At 42.4% G+C, this 19,915-nt stretch overlaps 4 protein-coding genes and 1 long non-coding RNA gene across 7 annotated transcripts in view; 3 read left to right on the forward strand and 2 right to left on the reverse strand.

Moving 5' to 3' along the window:
* Positions 1 to 3,153, forward strand: LOC133213569 (uncharacterized). Its single transcript, XR_009725841.1, has 2 exons — positions 1 to 1,227; positions 1,489 to 3,153. It is a non-coding gene; the product is annotated as an uncharacterized LOC133213569 (long non-coding RNA).
* EPS15L1 (epidermal growth factor receptor pathway substrate 15 like 1) overlaps positions 1 to 19,915 on the reverse strand; it is a 216,548-nt gene that overhangs the window by 118,350 nt on the left and 78,283 nt on the right. The gene's annotated exons all lie outside the window — the stretch shown is intronic.
* On the reverse strand, positions 3,575 to 8,296 carry CIB3 (calcium and integrin binding family member 3). 2 transcript variants are annotated; one of them, XM_061355868.1, is made up of 6 exons: positions 8,088 to 8,296; positions 7,471 to 7,505; positions 5,680 to 5,791; positions 5,178 to 5,325; positions 4,115 to 4,310; positions 3,575 to 3,690 (listed from the first exon to the last, which is right to left on the reverse strand). In XM_061355868.1, exons 1-6 carry the CDS (start codon positions 8,190 to 8,192, stop codon positions 3,669 to 3,671), a joined length of 618 nt encoding a protein of 205 aa, XP_061211852.1. In that variant the 5' UTR covers positions 8,193 to 8,296; the 3' UTR covers positions 3,575 to 3,668. The 2 variants fall into 2 exon arrangements, with proteins under 2 accessions (XP_061211852.1, XP_061211853.1); XM_061355869.1 differs by having other exon boundaries at positions 7,820 to 8,296.
* Positions 9,238 to 10,412, forward strand: FAM32A (family with sequence similarity 32 member A). The gene is made up of 4 exons (XM_061356118.1): positions 9,238 to 9,373; positions 9,454 to 9,592; positions 9,680 to 9,733; positions 9,881 to 10,412. Exons 1-4 carry the CDS (start codon positions 9,297 to 9,299, stop codon positions 9,947 to 9,949), a joined length of 339 nt encoding a protein of 112 aa, XP_061212102.1. The 5' UTR covers positions 9,238 to 9,296; the 3' UTR covers positions 9,950 to 10,412.
* Positions 10,796 to 19,254, forward strand: AP1M1 (adaptor related protein complex 1 subunit mu 1). 2 transcript variants are annotated; one of them, XM_061355861.1, is made up of 12 exons: positions 10,796 to 10,905; positions 11,472 to 11,628; positions 11,949 to 12,016; positions 12,579 to 12,709; positions 12,852 to 12,999; positions 13,601 to 13,727; positions 14,091 to 14,233; positions 14,829 to 14,900; positions 15,118 to 15,276; positions 15,911 to 16,036; positions 16,239 to 16,314; positions 17,327 to 19,254. In XM_061355861.1, exons 1-12 carry the CDS (start codon positions 10,864 to 10,866, stop codon positions 17,347 to 17,349), a joined length of 1,272 nt encoding a protein of 423 aa, XP_061211845.1. In that variant the 5' UTR covers positions 10,796 to 10,863; the 3' UTR covers positions 17,350 to 19,254. The 2 variants fall into 2 exon arrangements, with proteins under 2 accessions (XP_061211845.1, XP_061211846.1); XM_061355862.1 differs by lacking the exon at positions 10,796 to 10,905 and adding an exon at positions 10,935 to 11,141.

Raw genomic sequence — 19,915 nt, forward strand, 5'->3', positions numbered from 1 at the left:
CACTTGAGCAACTCCAGATCTGTCGTGATGTAATAGCTCAGTTTGTATCGTGACAAGAACATGTTTTGCACTGCTTCTAGTGGTGTGGCCTCACACACACTTTGCTCACGTATGCAAAGGAATGTTGCACATACAAACACTGTCTGCAAACCAACTGTGGGAAGCTGAGATTTGCCTGGCTGCTGACCTGGATTTCAGGCAGCAGCAAAGCTGTCACTGGTGAGCAGCAGTGCAGACGGTGTTAGTCCTCAGTGGAAATAGTCTATGTATTTATTCCGATATACACAGTCTAGTACATTCCAATGTGTAAAATGTAACAGCCAAGTAAAGCTCCTCCATCGCTCATTACTGTCAGTTCAGAGGCTGTAAGCCTGACTTCATTAGGCTGACATAAGGAGCCAGGAAGAGCCATCTCCTTCAAAGTCTGCTGTGGAGTGATTGCAGTTACGGTGTATTGAATTCAAACAACCGTATCAGCTGTGTCCTGCAACTCACTGGAATTGTTAACATGCTTTGTTTACATTGACAACTGCACTTCAAGGGTAAAATTAAAGCTGATTTTAAAGTTCATGAATTTACTCACCAGTTTTGTTTTCTTCAAGCTTGTGGTATTACAGCCTGGCCTCAAAGGAGCACTCCTGAGTATTGCTGTAGTTAATGATCTGTCGGATTCAGACTGAAACTAGGAGTCCGCAGCATGCAACTGGGCTCAACAGGAGCATTGCCTGTTGTTCTAGAATAGAAAAGGAAGTTTTCCTGCAGAAGTTACTGGTTTATAAAAATGCATTTTCTGTGCTACCATTTTGTTATTTTATGTTTAAATAGCAGATTACAGTGAGCTCTGTTCGTGATTAAAATCATACATAGAGCTTCCCTCTAACCAGAACCTTATGATGCTGGGTTTCTTTTTTTGCTTGCTTGTGGCTTTTTAGTGTGAGGACTTGGTGACTGTGCACCATAGGGGATGTACACGCTGGTGTATCTGTAGGATAAATCACTTTAAGCTACTGAAGAGCCTTCTAGTCAGTACGTGCTTCAAAGCGTCATTAATGCAGAGCTATAGATGGGGCAAGCAACACTTTGATCTTGAGATGAGGATGCTTTTAAAGAAACGCTGTGCATGCTTCTAGAAATGACTGAGGCAGAGGTGGGGAGGTGATTAAGGCATGGGCTGAATGTTGTTTTCCTGCACAAAACTCATCTGTTCAATGATTTCTTTCTGGCTTGGTAGTAAATGTGGATTGTCTCACATCCATCCTTCTACTTCAGTAGAGCCAGGTGCTGCAGCCAGACTTTTTCAAAGGGATTGGAAAAACAAGTGGTTGGTCTGACTTGCTACCATGGGCTGTCCCCCCCGATGCTGCCTGGTGGCAGTATCTAAACTGATAACTCACCTTGCAGTGAGAAAGCAAACTATGTTCATTTCCAAGTGGCTAAAACTTGAAGGATGGGATTGTGGTTTTCACTCCTCATTTTCTGAATCTGAAGTTACTCTTTTCATTCAAAATGAATTCTGTATGTGAATACCTTTTGTTTCAGCCTGTGCTGGTTGTTGCACATGTTTACATACCTAATTTATAGCGTGCTTTCCTTTTATGACATGATTTGGTTTATTCCAGCTACATTATTGCCCAAACTCAGGAAGTTTCATAGTTACTGTGATTACAGTCCTCACTGTTACTTCTGGGGTCTACAGGCTCTACACCGATATTAAATCAGAGCAAGCAATATGAAACATAAAATGCAAATGTAAGACAGTAAAAGGTTGAAGACACTGCAATTGTACATACACTTGACTGCATGCTGCTAAACCTGGACATCAAATCCTGGAGAAGGACAATATGTTGTTGATGTTTCCATCACGTAATTAAATTACTGTGGTTTTTAAGTATGAGTGTTCTGGAAGACACGAGGATGGAAAGAGGTACTGTGTAAATACCTCCAGTAACATGTTTGTATCTGAGCTTTCTTTCAGGAAGAAAACTTTTTCAATCAGATACAGAATTTGTATAACTGAGGAATTTAAGTGGATCTGAAAAACTAACTCTGCTTCCTACACATTCTCAGTGTCTAAATGCCACTAAAATTTCAGGGAATGGAGTAACACTCGGTTTGTAGGAAAACAAACTCATTTTTGAGCATGTTCTCAAACTCCCTTACTTTAATGAGGATCACAGAATTCTGTGGCTGACCTTATTTTTGAGGCTGGTTGCAACATTTCAGATAGTCTTCACCCCCTTTGGGTGTGGGCCTGTCAGGAGCTCGTCTGTCAATAAAAAGGGGAACTGCAGTCTGAACACTGCCATTTAAACACTTGCGTTGTCTTGGTCCTGTACCGATGGGCACACCTCATATTCCTTGACATCAGAGCCTTATGCCAGCATCAGACCTTCAGCCTCAGATTTATAAATCCTATGGATTATTGTAAGTCTCTTTACTGCTGCTGAAACTTATTTGGTGTCTCCCTTCATGTGAGATGCTGTTCATCTCGCTGACAATTGTTAGGGGATGATGATTGTAGTGGTGGTGTCTTTGGCTTGATGATCATGCTCAAAATCTACCATGATTTCTCATTCTTTTGGACTTGAACTGGCTGATGTCTGTGCTGGAGAGGAATGGACAAACAGCTGCGTTGAGGACGGTCTCCATTACTGCCAGAAGCTCAGAGGGGTTGGGAAGGAATGAGACTAACTTCTTTCTTCATTTCTAGATTAACTAAGGAGCTGTTCAATTGAACATTGGTGGTAACGTGCAGTCTGATTATTTCAGGCTGCCTTATTCTTTGACCCATCTCTTCCAGTGATCGTTGGAGATCTTGTTTCTGTAGTCAATGAAAGTTTTGGGGGCTGGGCTCTCCAGCCCTTCTGCAGGATGCTCTACATGGGGCAGGAGTTGGGACTTAGGGCTTTGCTTTGAAGGGAACTTAATGCATCCCAGAATTTTGTAAAACAACTGTAAATTGTGTTTTTTAGAATGACCACTTTTGGCTGCCACCCTTCCCACATGGCAACTGCTTTCTGAAACACTTCTCCTTGATTTCCATGTTTGTATGAAAACCAAACCTGTTGTTTATTACAGGATGTATGTTTTTACTCTGTTGTACAGGACCCTGAGCACTGCATAAATAAACTTCTTTATGAAAAGAGAATTTTACCAACTTAGTTTCAGTCCCATTCATCACTCGTGCATGCAGGTTTTTGTATGGGAAGTAGGATATTTCTAGGAACAGAAAGGAGGGACAGGAACCTGGGGGAGGCTCTCTTGTCCTTGGAAATATTTTCACTTCTCATTATAAATTGGGAAGTAGAAAGCTCTTCTCTGTATAGTTTGATACAAGTTCCTTTATTACCTGGTGGTATCTGAACTTGAAAAACCTATTTCTCATGTCTCTGTCTAGGTCAGATTTGCTTTAGCTGGGGGGAAGGAGGAGGAATAAAGTTTTTGTTACATTGCAAGGAAAATAGACATTTTGATAAATGACAGAGAAATCATGATGAAAAGCTTAATGAATTGCTCCTTCTAAAGAGGTAAAAGAGATAGAGTTCTCTGACTGGTTCGGTTACCAGAAGTCCTCTCTGCTCCCATTCTTTTGCTCCCTCATGGACGGTAATCTCAGTAACAGTTGTTGAAGGTTCAGGAAATGCTTGCCTCCACGTGTTTCACTAGATTCAAATTCGAATGTGAAATGTGCTATTAAAGAAAGAGGAAGTAATGATCACTTATGTTTCGATCAATTAAAAGGGTTCACTACAATTAATTCTATAAATTGGAAACCTTGTACATTGAAGAAATGCAATATTTGAGTGCTGCTTTGTGCAAGATGTGTGTCAGAAACCACTAAGGCTCTGTTGGGCATCATCTCGTATACTTCTCAATGGAGCCTAAGAGCTAATACATTTTAAGTTGAGGACTTAAATGTCCAAAATATATCTGAGGTTCCAAAAGCAACTCAAGAAGCCTCCCTGCTTTCTCAAGCATCTGTTTTTCCCAGTGGACAGCTCTACTGCTATTGTCAGGGATCTGCAATGGCTGAGGAGACATAAAACACACACTACAGAGACTCTGACAAAAAAATAAGATCAATCTTGTGTTAGAAATGCAAAGCAGATCTTACCTAAGGAAATCTGGAGCCCGTATTATCATATGCTGGAAGTCTTCCAGAGACAGCTTGCCATCGTTGTCCACGTCAGCTTCGTAAATCACCTTTTCACATACAAGGCTCACTTCTTCTGGGGTAAGTTCATTTCGGGTTAATTTGTTGACTGTTTTCTCCAGATCAGATTTGCATATGTAGTCATCGTTGTTAAAATCTGGCAAAGGAAACAAAAGGAATTCAAAGTGACAAAACTCAGCCCTTTGACGTGGTCGACTGCCAAGACCTAACAGGAAAGGTTTGGTTCCCAGGGCATGATGAGGAGAAATTTCAGGTCAAAAATACTTATCTGTGCTTGCTTGTATAAAAATGAAACAAAATTAAAAATCCTGGAATAATTCCCCCCGTCATACTTAAGGGGAACAGTTGTGAATAGTTTAATGGCTAAACATAGCCTAGCCATCATCAAATTGCTCTAATAAAGCACTACTACTGAACTAAAAGCAAGAACTAGTTAAGTCAAAGGAAGAGAATAAGCTGTGCAGTTTTGGAGGGGCTTTACTTCTGTACGACCTTGGCTGAATCGTGCACAGTTTAAATGGTGAGAAAAAGCTGTTGGTTGGTTGATGTATTTTTTGGCTTTAGCTGATCATAAGGAAAGTAACTGTAAAAAGAAAAACAACCTTTAAATTTGTCCTTGGAGCAAGATGCTGGAAGCGTGCTCCCCGCACCAAAACCACCCAACAAATTATTTATGGGCAGCCAGATTCCTTGTGCTGTGCTTTTCCAAGCAGTCCCTCAGACACAAGTATTTCTTACATGTTTATCAGCTCTTGAAAGCTGCAGATAATTTCAGGTTGTAAATTTTGGAGTAAACCCTAACCCCAGATAAAGAAGAGACAAAAGGGTAAAGACGACCAGAAGTTTTTAGGAGAGGGAAGAGATTCAAATGCAATGAAATGAAAGGCTGTATTAAAACATGTCTAACTAGCATTGTTATGGTGACAAAATGAATTATTTTGCATCCCTACACGAAGCTGCAGGGTTTCCCCAATGTTGACTTTTTAATGCATGCCTCACTCACCATAAATTTTAAAAGCATAATAAGCTTTCAAGTCCCTGGGAGCCATTTCACTCAGCACTGAAAACATGTCCAAAAAATCATCTAAAGTCATGTTGCCATCTCCACCCTCTGAGAAAACCTCTGCTATCCGCTGGCGGAACGGGTTGTCCTGGGAAACAGAACACAGGAGCAGGGGAAGGTCATCTTTACCAGCATTTATTTCACTGCAGATAAAACAATTGGAGCGAGATTATTTTTGCTGTAACCTCTTTTTGGCAAGTGCTCCCTTTTCTGCTGTTCTGTTCTTGTCTGAAGTATCAGAGGTAGACAGAGCTGCAGCCCTCTTTAACCTTTATGCCATTTCAGAGTGTTTTCGGGAATCACTAGAAGCTTCCAGAAAGCCTTTTTGACTTCAATAGCCAAAATTTCTTTGTATTTCATCCTCCCAGCAATTAGTAGTGGATAAATTATTCAAACAGGGTTAGATTAAACCGAAATGTGTCACTCGATTCCAGTTGTGTACCTTCAGCTCTGGCATGCTGCCAATGAGTTCATAGGGAAGTGTCACGTCTGGTTTATGTGTGTAGTCGAGTGGAACTAGCTGTGGGGCTAGATCTCGGTATCTGTAAAACAGTCTGCAACAGAAAGAAAGATTTGTTTAGGGAACAATTTGGTAGATCTCCAAGAGCAACGTGTCTTTTCCGGGACTGCCTTTTCCATCTCACTCCTCACACTTTGCATGCTTTACCAGATCAGTATCAGTGGCTAAATAACATTTAGTGTGCTCTGTAGTTGTTGGTGGAAGGGAGTATTAAAAAGAACATCATCTTCAACTGGTGAAAACGCAAAGCCTTTCATGTTCACGGAACAATCAGGTGAAAATGCTCACCCAGGTCAGGCAGCCAAACCTCTAGATACCATGTATCTGAAACCAGAATTTCACAGTTTCGGATGTATTTCTGCTTTATGACTGGGTGTAGTTAGATGTCTGTGCTTATGAGAGCAAGGCGCAAGACCTTCCACGTGCAGGTCCACCTAATCAGTTTCCAAACTGAGAAATGCTTGTGGCAAGGCAAAAGGGATTAGTTTTCCGAGTCCACAGTGAATGTGACCAAAAATAATGGGCTTAAACTGGAGCATGAAAGATTCAGTTTAAATAGCAGAATAAAACCCTGAACGCCTAAAGCCATGGGCAGGAAGAGATATCTGGAACTAACTCTAGCAGGATTCTATCCACCCTGAGTATCTTCCTGTTTTTCATAGAACTCAGGGTTAAAAGACAGAAAATGTGTGTAAGGGTATTAATTTATCCAACACTTTCAGGATGCTGTTTCTTTTAGTTCTCGTGCTAGAGTAAGGAGTAAGCTGTTGGTAACACCCGTTACCAACAAAGCAACAGGGCAGAACCTTAAAAAGGATCCTTATCAATAATAAATATGACACAGTTATGGCTCTGGCATCTATTTACGGTGTGGAAAGATGACAGGTTTAGGTTTCAGTTATTACAGAACCAGTCATATTTTATCCTGTCTAGAATTCATACACAGATGTGTGCAGGTTCTAAAGAGGGGCATGCTCTGGACAAGGTTGTTACCTTCAGCTGAATTAGCAAAAACTCTGTGGTGGCATCTTGAGAGATGCAGAACCTGAACACTTCCTTTTCTGCTGGCACACCAAATGGTTAAGAATGGCAAATGCAACTTCAGTAGTGTGGATGTTACTACCTGAGTAAGGATTTTAATGAGAGGAGAACAAGTTCAGGTTTTCAGTGAAGATTCTCAGTCTTACATGAGCAGAATACCGAGCCTGTCTTTATCAGATCCTTTGGCTAGAGATTAAATGGAGTGCTTGATGGGGTGACTGAAGGCTTTGGGGAAAAATGCATCTTAGATCAGTATAATTATTTATAAGAAGACATGATGAAAATTTGACACGATCATTAAGGTTTTCATAAACCAGGCGAAGTATTATAAAGAATAACAGTACACTTGGAAGCATCTGTCATAAAACAAGGTGAAAGGAATGTGGATGTCCCTGGAAAAGGAGGCACTGATAGAACCCTTAACATCTACCTCTGTTAACTAGAGAGAGACTGGTACCTTAATACAAAATTCAGAATTCTGGCTCAGTTTGTGATGAATACCAGAGGGCTTGTACACAAAAAGGCAACAAAAATGCTCTGGCTTCCCAAAGGTATCACTCTGAATTTGTGTAAATCCATTTTCAAATTATTTCTAAATATTTCACCCTATACATAACTCGTTTTTATAGCAATCTCTGTCTTTTACCTACAAAATGCATATAGAAAACTCACCTCAGTATTTCTTTCCTTGTAAAGAATGTGCAGTCCTGTGAAATAAGAAAAGATATAACATGTAATGCCAGTATTTAGCATGCACTGACCCAAACTTTTCCCATATAGCAGCTTAAATGGAGTTACACTGCAATATATGTGACCAAGCATTAAAGTTCTTTCTTTTTGGCACATAATTAGGAGTATTTTATAACTCTTCTTCTAGGTGTAAGAATCAAACTATGTCAGTAAAATCTTTGCTGTAGTTTAGTACTCCTAATTCATAGTTTTTAAGAGAGATTGTTTAAAAGAACAATTATTTGCCATTATTCAACGTTCTGTCCAAACAGCCATTTAGTTTGTTTTGTACCTGGTACGCATCCAGTTGCTCTTGAGTGAAAACAGTTTGCTTGTTGCCCATTTCTAGCTCTGAATGCTAATTCTGATCCCATCATTCTTTCCTCAGGGGCACCTTTATAGGCGGGCTGGATATTCAGTTATTAAAAGCTGCAACAATGAGGTTCAGGTATAGCAGAGGATCAAGTAACCAGCTTCCCTATTCCGCAGGCTGTAAAGTATCATAATAGGAGCATTTCATCAAATCTTTAGTCCCAAGGCTCTTATCCAGCATCACTCACCTGTCTCCGGTGTGCACAGTGGGGACTCATGTTACAGTATTTACCCAAACAAGTAATAGCAGCTGGTTTGTGTCTTTGAAGCAGCAGGAAGACTTCATGGGGCATGCTTTTTCATTCCTTCACCTATGGTAAAGTAACTGCAAAGCATCAGTGGTGTCTGTCTGCTTTAAGAATTAACACCAAATATGAGGAATTCATAACAGTGATGGTAACCCTTTCCTTCTTACTGTAACATCCTTCTCACTGTTCCCTGTAATACACATTATGCACTAATAGACAGTAGTTTGTGCTGGAGGTAGTATCTATGAAGTCCAGCCCCTTTATTCTGCATTATCTGCTGATATACATTACCACCAGTTAATGATTATTAGCGTGACATGCATACGTATATAGTGCATATACATGTATACAGAGTTCACACATGTGAACAGACACACAATGTTACAGGCTGTATCGAATATGAAAAACAAGGGATGGAGGAAGAGGAGGCTGCACAACCACAGCCTTTATCTATTGATCACCTTCATTTCTCAGGCACTGCTACTGTGCCTGGTGTCCTGCTCCCCTCAGTGAAGGAAGGGGCCTCACGCATCAGTGTGCCTTCAGATAGAGTCATGAAATCATGGAATGGTTTGGGTTGAAGGGGCCATAAAGCTCCTCCAGCTCCAACCCCTGCCAGGGCAGGGACCCCTTCCACTGGAGCAGCTTGCTCCAAGCCCCTGTGTCCAACCTGGCCTTGAGCACTGCCAGGGATGGGGCAGCCACAGCTTCTCTGGGCACCCTGTGCCAGCGCCTCAGCACCCTCACAGGGAAGAGCTTCGGCCTTACATCTAGCCTTAATCTCCTCTGTGTCAGTTTGAACCCATCACCCCCGGCCTATTGCTACGGTCCCTGATGTAGAGCCCCTCTCCAGAATCCTTGTAGCCCCCTTTCAGACACTGGGAGCTGCTCCGAGGTCTCCACGCAGTTTTTCTTCTCCAGGCTGCACAGCCCCAGTAAAACCCACCAAAACCCATTGGGAATGGCGCTGTTCGGATTGACACAGCGTGTGGGGCCGGGCTCATCCCGGCGCATTCCGGAGCTCCGCTCTCTCCCCTCAGAGCGGCCCCGGCCGGGAAGGGGGGGAACAGGACGGGACAGGACCGGACACGCCGTTGCCGTGGTAACGACGCCGCCCGCCAGGGGGCGCCGTGGCGCGGCGGAAGAGCAATGGCGGACTACGAGGCGGTGCAGCGAGGGCCGCTGCGGCTGAAGGGCAGCGGAGCGGGGCTGGGGGCCGGCAAGCGGTGAGTAACGGGGGGGAAACGGGGCTGGGGGGCACCGGGTGGGCAGCCTAGGTTGTGCCCTGACCGCTCTCCGCCCGCAGGAAGAAGAAGAAGGCAAAGGACAAGGCCCAGATCCTGGAGCAGATCGTGAGCAGCAAGAAGCAGGAGGAGGAGAAGAAGCGCGGCCTGGACAAGCGCACCCCGGCGCAGGTGGCCTACGAGAAGATGCAGGAGAAGCGGGTAAAAAAGGGTTTAAAACCCCCAGCTGGAGCCCTCAGAGGCCACCCCTGAGGGGCTGTGGGTAACTGGGCTCTCTTCTGTCTACAGCAAATGGAGAGGATCCTGAAGAAAGCATCCAAAACCCATAAGCAGAGAGTGGAGGTGAGCTGAATTACCCTGATTCACTCAGGCTGCTGTGGCTTGGTGGGCGGGGGGATCTGTTTTGCTTCCACGAAACATGGAAGTGGGGCCTTGTGGTGATGTCAGCACCAGATATTCAACATTCTCTTCCTCTTTCTCTCCCCTTAGGACTTCAACAGGCACTTGGATACTCTGACTGAGCACTACGACATTCCCAAAGTCAGCTGGACAAAGTGAACGGGCTGCTTTTCAAGGCTTTGGACCAGGGGGTGTGTTTTGTTGGTGTTAAGCAGGGTTGCCATGTGAATGTGTGTAATTTCCACACTGACTGGTTTATCTGTCTCCTGAATTTTGATGGATTTCTACTTTTATTTGCTTTGTTTGGGTTTTGAATCCGAATGTTTAACAAAGTCCCTCTTTTCTGACGAGCACTGATTTATGAAGGTGCAGAGGGTTTGGGGGTTTTTAGTGCTTACAACAACATTAAGGCCACAATCGATTGCTGTTAGCCAGCTGCAAAGGGTTCCTTTATTTATTTGATATAGTTCTTTTGAGACATCCGGAGCCTGGCAGCCTCTTATAGCGTAAGTTTCTCTTGCAAGAGAGAGGAATTGTATAGTTTCTTTCCATCTAGAAGCAGAGGGTCTGCTGTAATGTGTAACATCAATGTCACTATTAAAGTGCCGCTTTCATCCTTTTATTGGTGCCGATTTACCTATAAATGGGGGGAAGAATTTGTGCGTGGAGTTTCTGTAGTGCCTTTCTTGTCTTTATAACTCGTACTGCCTTTAAGAGATGACATATACCATGTACCTCAATTAAAACCCCAACATGCCTCTTAAACCACAATATTGCTCTTGACTGTGAACACGATCCGTCTGCTCTTGCTGCCCGGAGTCCCACCTCAGCCTGGACAAACCTTCCCCTCTTAATCCCGATGCCGCTTTCACCACCATGGTGGGTTGGGGGGGGGGGAAGACCCCGGACTATTTAGCATAGGGGCTCGGTTGCCAACGTGTTCTTCCGCGATGTCCTGCGCATGCTCCTCCTCGCAGCAGCCGGATCTCGTTGCGCCGCTTCCTCCCGGAAGCGGAAGTCGGAGCGTGTGCGGCCCGGGCGACACGGCGGCCCGGGCGGGCGGCGGGGCGGCGATGTCGGCCAGCGCTGTCTACGTGCTGGACCTGAAGGGGAAGGTGAGGCCCGGCCGCGGCTCTGCGGGGCTGGAGGCAGAGGAGCGGCGTCCCTCGCCCCAGCGGGGGTGCTGAGGGGTCCGGAGGATGCCCCGGCCTCGCTGGGGGCTGCGGGAGCCGCGCTCCCCTCTCCGGCACCTCCTTGCTTCTTGTGGCAGTGTGGGCCTCAGATGTAGCGGGAGAGTCGTGGCCTGTGGCTCAGCTCCAGGTGCTGAGGGAGGTGGCTGCGGAGAGCTGGGGTGCGACCTTGGGCACCTCAGGGGTAATTAATCTTTGCACTAATTGGAGGTAGTTTGTCTCAGAGGAGCTGGCTTGTTTTCCCGTCTTAAAGGCGTCTTTAGGGCTCGTGCAGCAATAGGTGAAGAACAATGAAAAACATTAATGCAGTGAAAGGTTAAGTAGTCACGTTCTGATCAATGTTTTAGCGTTGTAGTTTGCGTTTGTACAGTGGCTGGAGTGACATTAAAGTTACTTAATGAGGCCTTCCAAATACCTTGTGCATTGGCCTCGCATGGTAATATCATCTCATGAAAGAGAAAAGAAAGATGAGTTTGTCGCTCTCTTCATAGGTTCTTATCTGTCGGAATTACCGCGGAGATGTGGACATGTCAGAGGTGGAGCATTTTATGCCAATCCTTATGGAAAAGGAAGAAGAGGGGACACTTTCTCCCATTCTAGCACATGGAGGAGTTCGTTTTATGTGGATTAAACATAACAACTTGTATCGTATCCTTTATACTGCAGATAACTCCTGTATGCTGAGATACAGAGGGCTGCTGCAATATTTGTGTTGTTTTGTGTCTAAATGCAAAGCTGGAGAATGGGTGAAGGATATGAATGAAGAAGAATAAGAAGGCTTTATTAAATAAAGTTGGTTTATGCTTTGCATAGTGCAATGTGCACCAGCAGCACAGGGTGCAGAAGAGGGTTTATATGAATTCTACTCTTTCCCAAAAGTTTATCGTCGTTTCTTTCCTAAAGGCATTTATTAAACTTTTGTTTTGAGTGGTGACTTTGAATGCATTTTCCTGAGCATCCTTTACCAGTTGTTGCAACCTCTAAGAAAAATGCTTGTGTGTCACTGGTGTTTTCATTTTTATATAAAGTAGTTCAGGTGAGTATGAAATCTCCAATGTCACCTCTGGCTTCTTTTCAGTTCAGTCTAAATCTAATCTAAATATAAATGCATAGAGCTTCCCCATGGATAAAGAGCTCTATGGTAATAGCATTTTTTACTTTATATTTGGTTATTTTGTAGAACTATCTTCCTGTAGTAATGGAATTGGTATTTTGTAACTGAGTAGGCAAAGGATGTGACCCAATGCTGTAAGTAGTTGTACAAGGCCTGAGAACATGGTGAACTTGGTGCATGAGTAGTGGCATATTGTGTAGTTCCTACGGTTGGTTCATCTGTACCTGGTGTGAAAAAGATTTTCTTCAGAATAATTATTTTTCACAGTAGTTAGAGTTGCTTTTAGGATTCTCTTAACTCTTTTAACAGAGGTGGATTTCTTGAGGCTAAATCTGCTGAATAGAATGCTGCTTGTGAATGAGGGCGTTTGGTTTGGGGCTTTTTAAGACTCGTCATTTTAGATACAGGAATACATTCTGAATGTGCTGTACTTCCCTCAGTTAACATCCTCCTCCCTCCCCTCCCTCCTGTCCTTTTGTTTCAGGTTTTTTCTGAATATTTCAAGGAGTTGGAAGAAGAGAGCATTAGGGACAATTTTGTTATTATTTATGAGTTGTTAGATGAGCTTATGGATTTTGGTTACCCACAAACCACTGATAGTAAAATTTTACAAGAGTAAGTATCATTCTGTGTCACTTACAGTGGCAGACTTCTTGGAAAGTTTTGAGCATCCTTCTATATGCAAACAAATGCTTTGCTTTGGTCTAGGTAGCAAAAGAATTAATGTTCCTTTTCTTCATACCAATTATGTGTAAAGGTACATCACTCAGGAAGGCCACAAACTTGAAACTGGAGCTCCGCGTCCACCTGCAACTGTTACCAATGCTGTATCATGGAGATCAGAAGGGATAAAATACAGGAAAAATGAGGTGTTCCTGGATGTTATAGAGTCTGTTAACCTTTTGGTGGGTACCTTTTATTGTAACTTTGAATGAAAATTGTAATGGAAAGTGGTGAAAGTGCTTTACTGTCTGAAAACCTGCAGGTTGCAATAAAAAATCAGGTTGAATGTGGCTAGTGGCCTGTGCTGGTCAAAACAACGTCAGTTATTGAGACTCAAGTACCCATAAGGACATTCAGTAGACAAAAAATGCTTTACTTATATGCATTATAGAATCATAGAATGGTTTGGGTTGGGCAGGACCTTAAGATCATCCATGGGCAGCGTCTCCTCCCTCCAGACCATCTCACTCAAGGCTCTGTCCAACCTGGCCTTGAACACTGCCAGGGATGGAGCATTCACCACTTCTCTGGGCAACCTCTGCCAGTGTCTCACCACCCTCACAGTAAAGAATTTCTTCCTTGTATCTAACCTGAATTGCTGATTTCTGATCTGTGCTTTCCTTCTCTGTCTGTGCCCATCACCTCCCTGATCTAATCTGCTGGATTAATTTCTCAGGAGAAAGACATCCTAGAAGACTTGGGACATGGGGATGGGGTGGGAGTGCTTGATGTTATAATGTATCCCGTCAGAGCAGTCTTACTTTTCTTTTTGTTTTGCTCCAGGTCAGTGCCAATGGAAACGTATTACGGAGTGAGATAGTTGGATCCATTAAAATGCGAGTCTTCCTCTCGGGAATGCCAGAACTGCGCCTGGGTTTAAATGACAAAGTTCTCTTCGATAATACAGGCCGTGAGTATTTCAGTGAAACCTCAATAATCGTGAAAGATGCTGTCTGAAGTCAGCTGATGTCCAGCTGAAAGGATTTAGTCAGAGATGATAGAAATACACCCTTTTTCAGTGTAGAAAACCACATGGGGTCTTGTGTGACACTATTGGGCAAAGAGGGAGTACCATGGTAATGTGGTAACCACCTAGATTTCTTTACCCGTTTTTCATTGGGACTTCTGTAGTCCTAAAAAGCTCTAGCAAGCTAATGAACATACTGGCTAAAAGGGAGGAATGTCAGCAGACAGCAGCTCTGCTGTGTGGCTGGCACTGATGAGACTTTGGACATCGGTTGTGCAGCACCTTGAAATACGTATTTATATCTAGGTGGCAAAAGTAAATCGGTAGAACTGGAAGATGTGAAGTTTCACCAGTGCGTTCGTCTCTCTCGCTTTGAGAACGACAGGACAATTTCTTTCATTCCACCCGATGGAGAGTTTGAGCTCATGTCATATCGCCTTAATACCCACGTGAGTCTGGATGTTTGCTTTTTCCATGATAACAGTTCAGATTGTAGGCAGCATTGCTAATAGCTTTCCCTTAATTATTTGTTTTCCTTAAAATCTGGGCAGCACAATTTTAAAATCAGCTATTAATGAAGCTCTGTGCTTCTCTCTTTGGAGGAAGAATGAGTTTGGACTCGTCAGTAAGCCTCTGTGTTTTCAACTACTCTTGAAACTCTTCCTGAAGTACCATTCCTGTGGTGACTTTTTCAGCTAACTGCATGATGAAATGTCAGTGTAGCAATTGACCAGTGTCCTTGGTTCAGCTGGAGCAGTCATTTTTCTCCTTTCGACTTTAGTCTGAGAACAATGCTGATAACACCCCGATGGTTTTGTCCTCAGACTAAAGTCAAGAATTTGGTCCTTGGTCCGTGGCATACCAATGCTTGCTCATTTGTATAATTGTATTTTTAATAAAACCCCAACTTAGTTATCATTACAAGCACCACAGACTGTTTTCTGTGGGGTTCACGTGTTAAGTGTACCTTTATGGGGAAACGACATTGGAATGATCATGTCAAAGGAAAACTACCGCTGTTAAATGTGTTTCTTCCCCCATTAGGTAAAACCACTGATCTGGATTGAGTCTGTGATTGAAAAACATTCCCACAGCCGCATCGAGTACATGATCAAGGTCAGCAATTCTAATCATGGCTAATTTCAGTCTTTCATTTGTTCCCAAAGCTTGACCAGCAGTTTGGGCATTTGTAACTTCATTAGTAAGCGCGTGTTACAGCTCTGTTCCTTGCTATATAGGTTGGGACAGGGGGAATTGTGTGTCTCAGCACTCACTAGCATAATGGAAATATTTAGAGGGCTGCTTTTCTGATACAGTTTTTAAATTTCTTTAGGCAAAAAGTCAATTTAAACGTAGATCAACTGCCAACAACGTGGAGATTCACATCCCAGTTCCAAACGATGCGGACTCGCCAAAGTTTAAAACCACTGTTGGAAGTGTCAAATGGGTTCCAGAGAACAGTGAAATTGTGTGGTCCATTAAGTCTTTTCCAGTAAGTGTTATTTTTAGTCTTATTGCCTGATAGTGTAGTAATTAATTAATATTAATATTTTATGCATGTTCAGACTCCGCAGATTTTAAAATCTAATAATATCTAATAGTACTGGCTTCTTCCCCTTCTCCCTTGGAACTTGCTAATAGATGTTTAAGATACTGCTGTTTATATTAGTTTAACTGGATGGTTTTTTCAGAACAAGGTTAGAGAGCAGGTTTTTGAGCCAGGTCTGTGGATGGTGTAATCCCTTGGCCTAGGTTTTAGCAGCAGCTGTTTCAGTTTGTCAGACTGTGCTGCTTGGGTGGTTCCATGAGCATGAGCTCTTTCAAATACTAATGGAGTGGTGGTACAGCTGTCTGTGACTGTTTAATCAGAAAGGGCAGCAGCATTTTTTGCATTTGAGTATGAGGCTGGAAGAAAATGAATTACGCCTCAGGCTGGTCCTAATTTTATCTGAATCCCCAAAAAAAACAAACCATTTTTTGAACAAAAACAAGTGCTCACTTTGAAGTTCTAGAGAAGAGCTGAAGGGATGGTGGAGCTCAGTGATTTCACATTAAGAATATACCACTTGTGTTGTTGCAAGTGTTGTATTTTTTGTTTCAAGAAAAAAACCTGTCCTTTTTGCTAGGGAGGAAAAGAATACCTGATGAGAGCTCACTTTGGACTTCCAAGTGTTGAAGCTGAAGACAAGGAAGGAAAACCTCCCATAAGTGTAAAGTTTGAGATTCCATATTTCACCACTTCAGGAATCCAGGTTAGTAGCTGAAAATAGAAATACTGACGAGTATTTTTAGGCTCTTCATGCACAAGTTTTTCTCATCTCAGTGATTCCTGTTCAATGCTATCCATAATCCATCTTTTTGACACACCCAAAAAATCTTATTTTTATCTTCTTTGCTGAATGCTGCTTGGCTTACATTGGAGACTTCATTTCTTTAACACCCCTTTCTTTCTAGGTTCGTTACTTAAAGATAATTGAGAAGAGTGGCTATCAGGCTCTCCCATGGGTTCGTTATATTACCCAGAATGGAGGTAAGTAGAACCATAGAATCACAGAATGGTTTGGGTTGGAAAGGACCTTAAAATCATACTGTTTCAACCCCCCTGCCATGGGCAGGGACACCTCACACTAGACCATGTCACCCAAGGCTCTGCCCAACCTGGCCTTGAGCACTGCCAGGGATGGAGCATCTACCACCTTTTTGGCTAAACCTGGTCCAGTGCCTCACCACCTCACAGGGAAGAACTCCTTCCTTATCTCTAACCTGAAATTCCCCTGTTGCAGTTTGAACCCATCACCCCTTGTCCTATCACTACAGTCCCTGATGCAGAGCCCCTCTCCAGCGTCTTTGTAGCCCCCTTCAGACACTGAAAGCTGCTCTGAGGTCTCCACACAGCTTCTGTTCTCCAGGCTGAAAAGCCCCAGTTTTCTCAGCCTGTCTTCATATGAGAGGTGCTGCAGGCCCTGATCATCCTCATGGCCTCCTCTGAACTTGCTCCAACAGCTCCACGTCTTTCCTATGTTGAGGACACAAGAAAGCAATACACTGGAGGCATCTCCAACTTGCATATTTTGTTTCCCTGGCATAAACCTCCAAATAGAAACGCACAAATGCAGTTTTCTCATATTCCTAAGTATTAAACTATATGGTTTAGACACAGATTAAGGTTTACTGTTTTTTCCAGTCACCCTTTTTGGTGTCTTAATGAAAGACACAATGGAATAATTCAATATATTGTAATTAAGCTGAGATTTGGTGAGATTTTTGGAATGTAAATTTCTCTCACACATTCTATTCTGCTGGCTTCAAGATGTATAAGACACTGTCTACTAAAAGATACTAGATTGTTAGCAAGTAAAAGTGGTACTGGTAGGGGGGCTGTTTTTTTTCTGCCTGCAATTACCTTAATCACTTTAGAGCTCATTATCGTGGCCATTCTAAGCAAAATGATGGGTTTATTTCACATCTCTTCATCCCCATTTGTTCATCTGCTTTGATGAAAGGATTTACTAAACCACTTTTGGCCTTTTTCCCCTTTACAGACTACCAGCTTCGAACACAGTAAAACCCCTCACAAGCACCACAGACGACAGAACTTCAGGCCTGGAATTTGTTTGCAGAAGCTTCTGTGGTACTGAGAGCTGTGAATGTTGTTGCCAAGGGTCTTGTTTCTGCAGTCTTGGATTGGCAGGACAGAGATTGGAAATTTACTGTTTTCAATAATGTGTTTGAGCATTTGAACCATTAGTATTGATTGTGTGAATATTTATTTCATTCTTAGAACATGCTGATCTTGCTGCTAAATGCTAATTCTGAGTAGCAGTTACCTTGAGGAGCCAGGAATACAGAACAGACCTTGAGAATGTCTTGTCAATGCCTTGTCTGTTACATCCACAAAGTTTCTAGTATTCGTATTTTAGGATCTCTAAAGACATTGGCAGGGTTATGCTACAAATTAGGGAGACAATTGTGCAATTAAAATGACTGCTGAACACTTAGTTGTATTTAGCCCAAGGTATTTATTTTTTTCTGGGCATATGGGTGCCTTAACTCATTCAAAGCTCTGTTAACTTATAAAAATTAATGGAAAATGAGTTGAAACTATGTGAAATCAACACTTACTATTTGCTCTTCTTTTGCATGGTTTCAAACCAGTTTGTCTGACAGAGCGACTTCAAGTGAAGGGTTTGGAAATGAAAATATGGGGTTGTTAAAGACTTAAGTTAACCAAAAACAAGGGATCACAGAAGTAAATGTCTATGGGAACATCTCTGTAGAAGCATGATGATTGCTAGTTTTAGTTAGGCAGAATGCAGACTGAAAAGTTTCAACTCTGTGCTACCCCTAGGGCATGGAAATGCTCTGCCAATTGATAAGCTTTTGCTTTCTTTTAATTTCTGTTTGTAAAACAAGTTCCAAACTGTAATAAGTAAGCATAAAACCTTAGATTAATTATTGGAAGAAAGATCAAAATCATTTTGGAGGTGATGACATTTGGTAGGAAGATGGGGTTTTTACTATTATTTTTCCAGATGATGGTAACATACTCCAACCTCTTCTGGCAAATTGATTGTTGTTGATGAAGAGGAGGCTGATAAAAATACAGTTGCCATTTTAATTCCAGCTTGCCTTTGTGTTAATTTAGGGTAAATATTTCCCTTTTTTGGTATAGCTTGCTAGAATTTAACTTTATTTGTCCTAAGGGAGATGCTTTCTTTCTCAGTCTTTTCCATTTGTAAACAACTAGAATTCTAGCTTCCTGGCAGATGGATAACAGTTCAGAATGTTATACTTAAAGGTATTATGTTTTTTTACATGCCGTTTCATTTTGTATTCTGAGAAGCTAAGGTTGGCATGGGTGTACATAGTTATTTTGATTTAATTTTGGGGTTTTTTTTTCCAGAAAAAATGATGGTTATCAGTATTTTTCTTTATAAACAGTTTTTATTATGCTTTGGTTTGAATTTAGTACTCCTGACAGATACTAAACTTAAACCAGCAGAATCTAAATATATGTCTGCAAACATGATGTACTATGCTGTGCTCAAGGTTTCTCCACACCACTCTGGTGACAGTCCTTGACTCTCCCACCAGATTGAGAAGACATTTCACTCATTGTCCCCACTAAATCCTTGTAGACCCTATATATACTTGGGTATACAGTATATACTGTTAGCAAAAAGACCCAGTTAAATTCCCTTGCAGTGCAGCTGCTGTGACACTAGAGGAAGATCTGCCTCAGGAAGGACTGATCTCTGCCGGTACCGAGGCAATACCAGTTAGGCAATGGTAGGTGTTGGACGTGTGTATTCTGCAGTAAGGTTAGTGTATTTGTCACCCCACAAGCTCAATGTTGAAACAAATTAAATCATCCTCAAGATTTGGTTCCACCACTCATTTTCATGTGAACAATGAAGCTTATGACTGGACTGAATGTTTTTATATTAAAACTGTAACTGGTGGACAAATCCTCTCATGACCCTGTTTTTCTTCCAACTGTGCACTTTTATTACTTGTCTGTAAAATGTGACTCTTGATCACTGTTTGTTTTCCTGTTAAGGGTTGTATCTTGCAGACCAGGACAGCATTTTCTCTTAGTTCTGTTTCAGTGATGGGGCATCAGGAAGTAATAAAGGGCAAAAACTCTGCTTTGAGTCAGTTGTGCTTCAGATCATAGCCTCTAATCTTCAAGTACCCTCAGCTGTTCTGATATGAGGCCTGGGTGATTGGAACTGACTTCATGAAAATATTCCTCTTCCTGATTTGTCAACCAAATACTGATGAAACCTTTGCTCACCTCTTGTTCTCTGCCAAATCTGCCTATGTGCCATAAAGCTAGTGCTCATTATCACCCTCTATTTCAGAAAGCAAAATAAACCCCGTAGGCTTCATCCATTCCTTGTTGAAGTGTTGGGTTGTTTGGGCAGAAAGACAGAAACTCAGTGCTCAAATGATACAGCATCTCTAGCTCTTATGCAAGGAGTAACGTGTTTATCCTTTGTAAGCTTTGTTCTCAGAGCAGCTGCTAAATCTTCCTTCTCTCGGTGCCTTCTGTTCTCTACCTAGTATGGAAAACTAGGCAGTATGGTCTGCTGCTGCCTTACAGGTTAATACCTAATACAGAATACCTC

This window comes from Neopsephotus bourkii, unplaced genomic scaffold, assembly GCF_033783945.1.
Source record: "Neopsephotus bourkii isolate Nb327-2 ecotype Australia unplaced genomic scaffold, CSIRO-AGI_Nbou_v1 NB_838, whole genome shotgun sequence".
NCBI lineage: Eukaryota > Metazoa > Chordata > Aves > Psittaciformes > Psittacidae > Neopsephotus > Neopsephotus bourkii.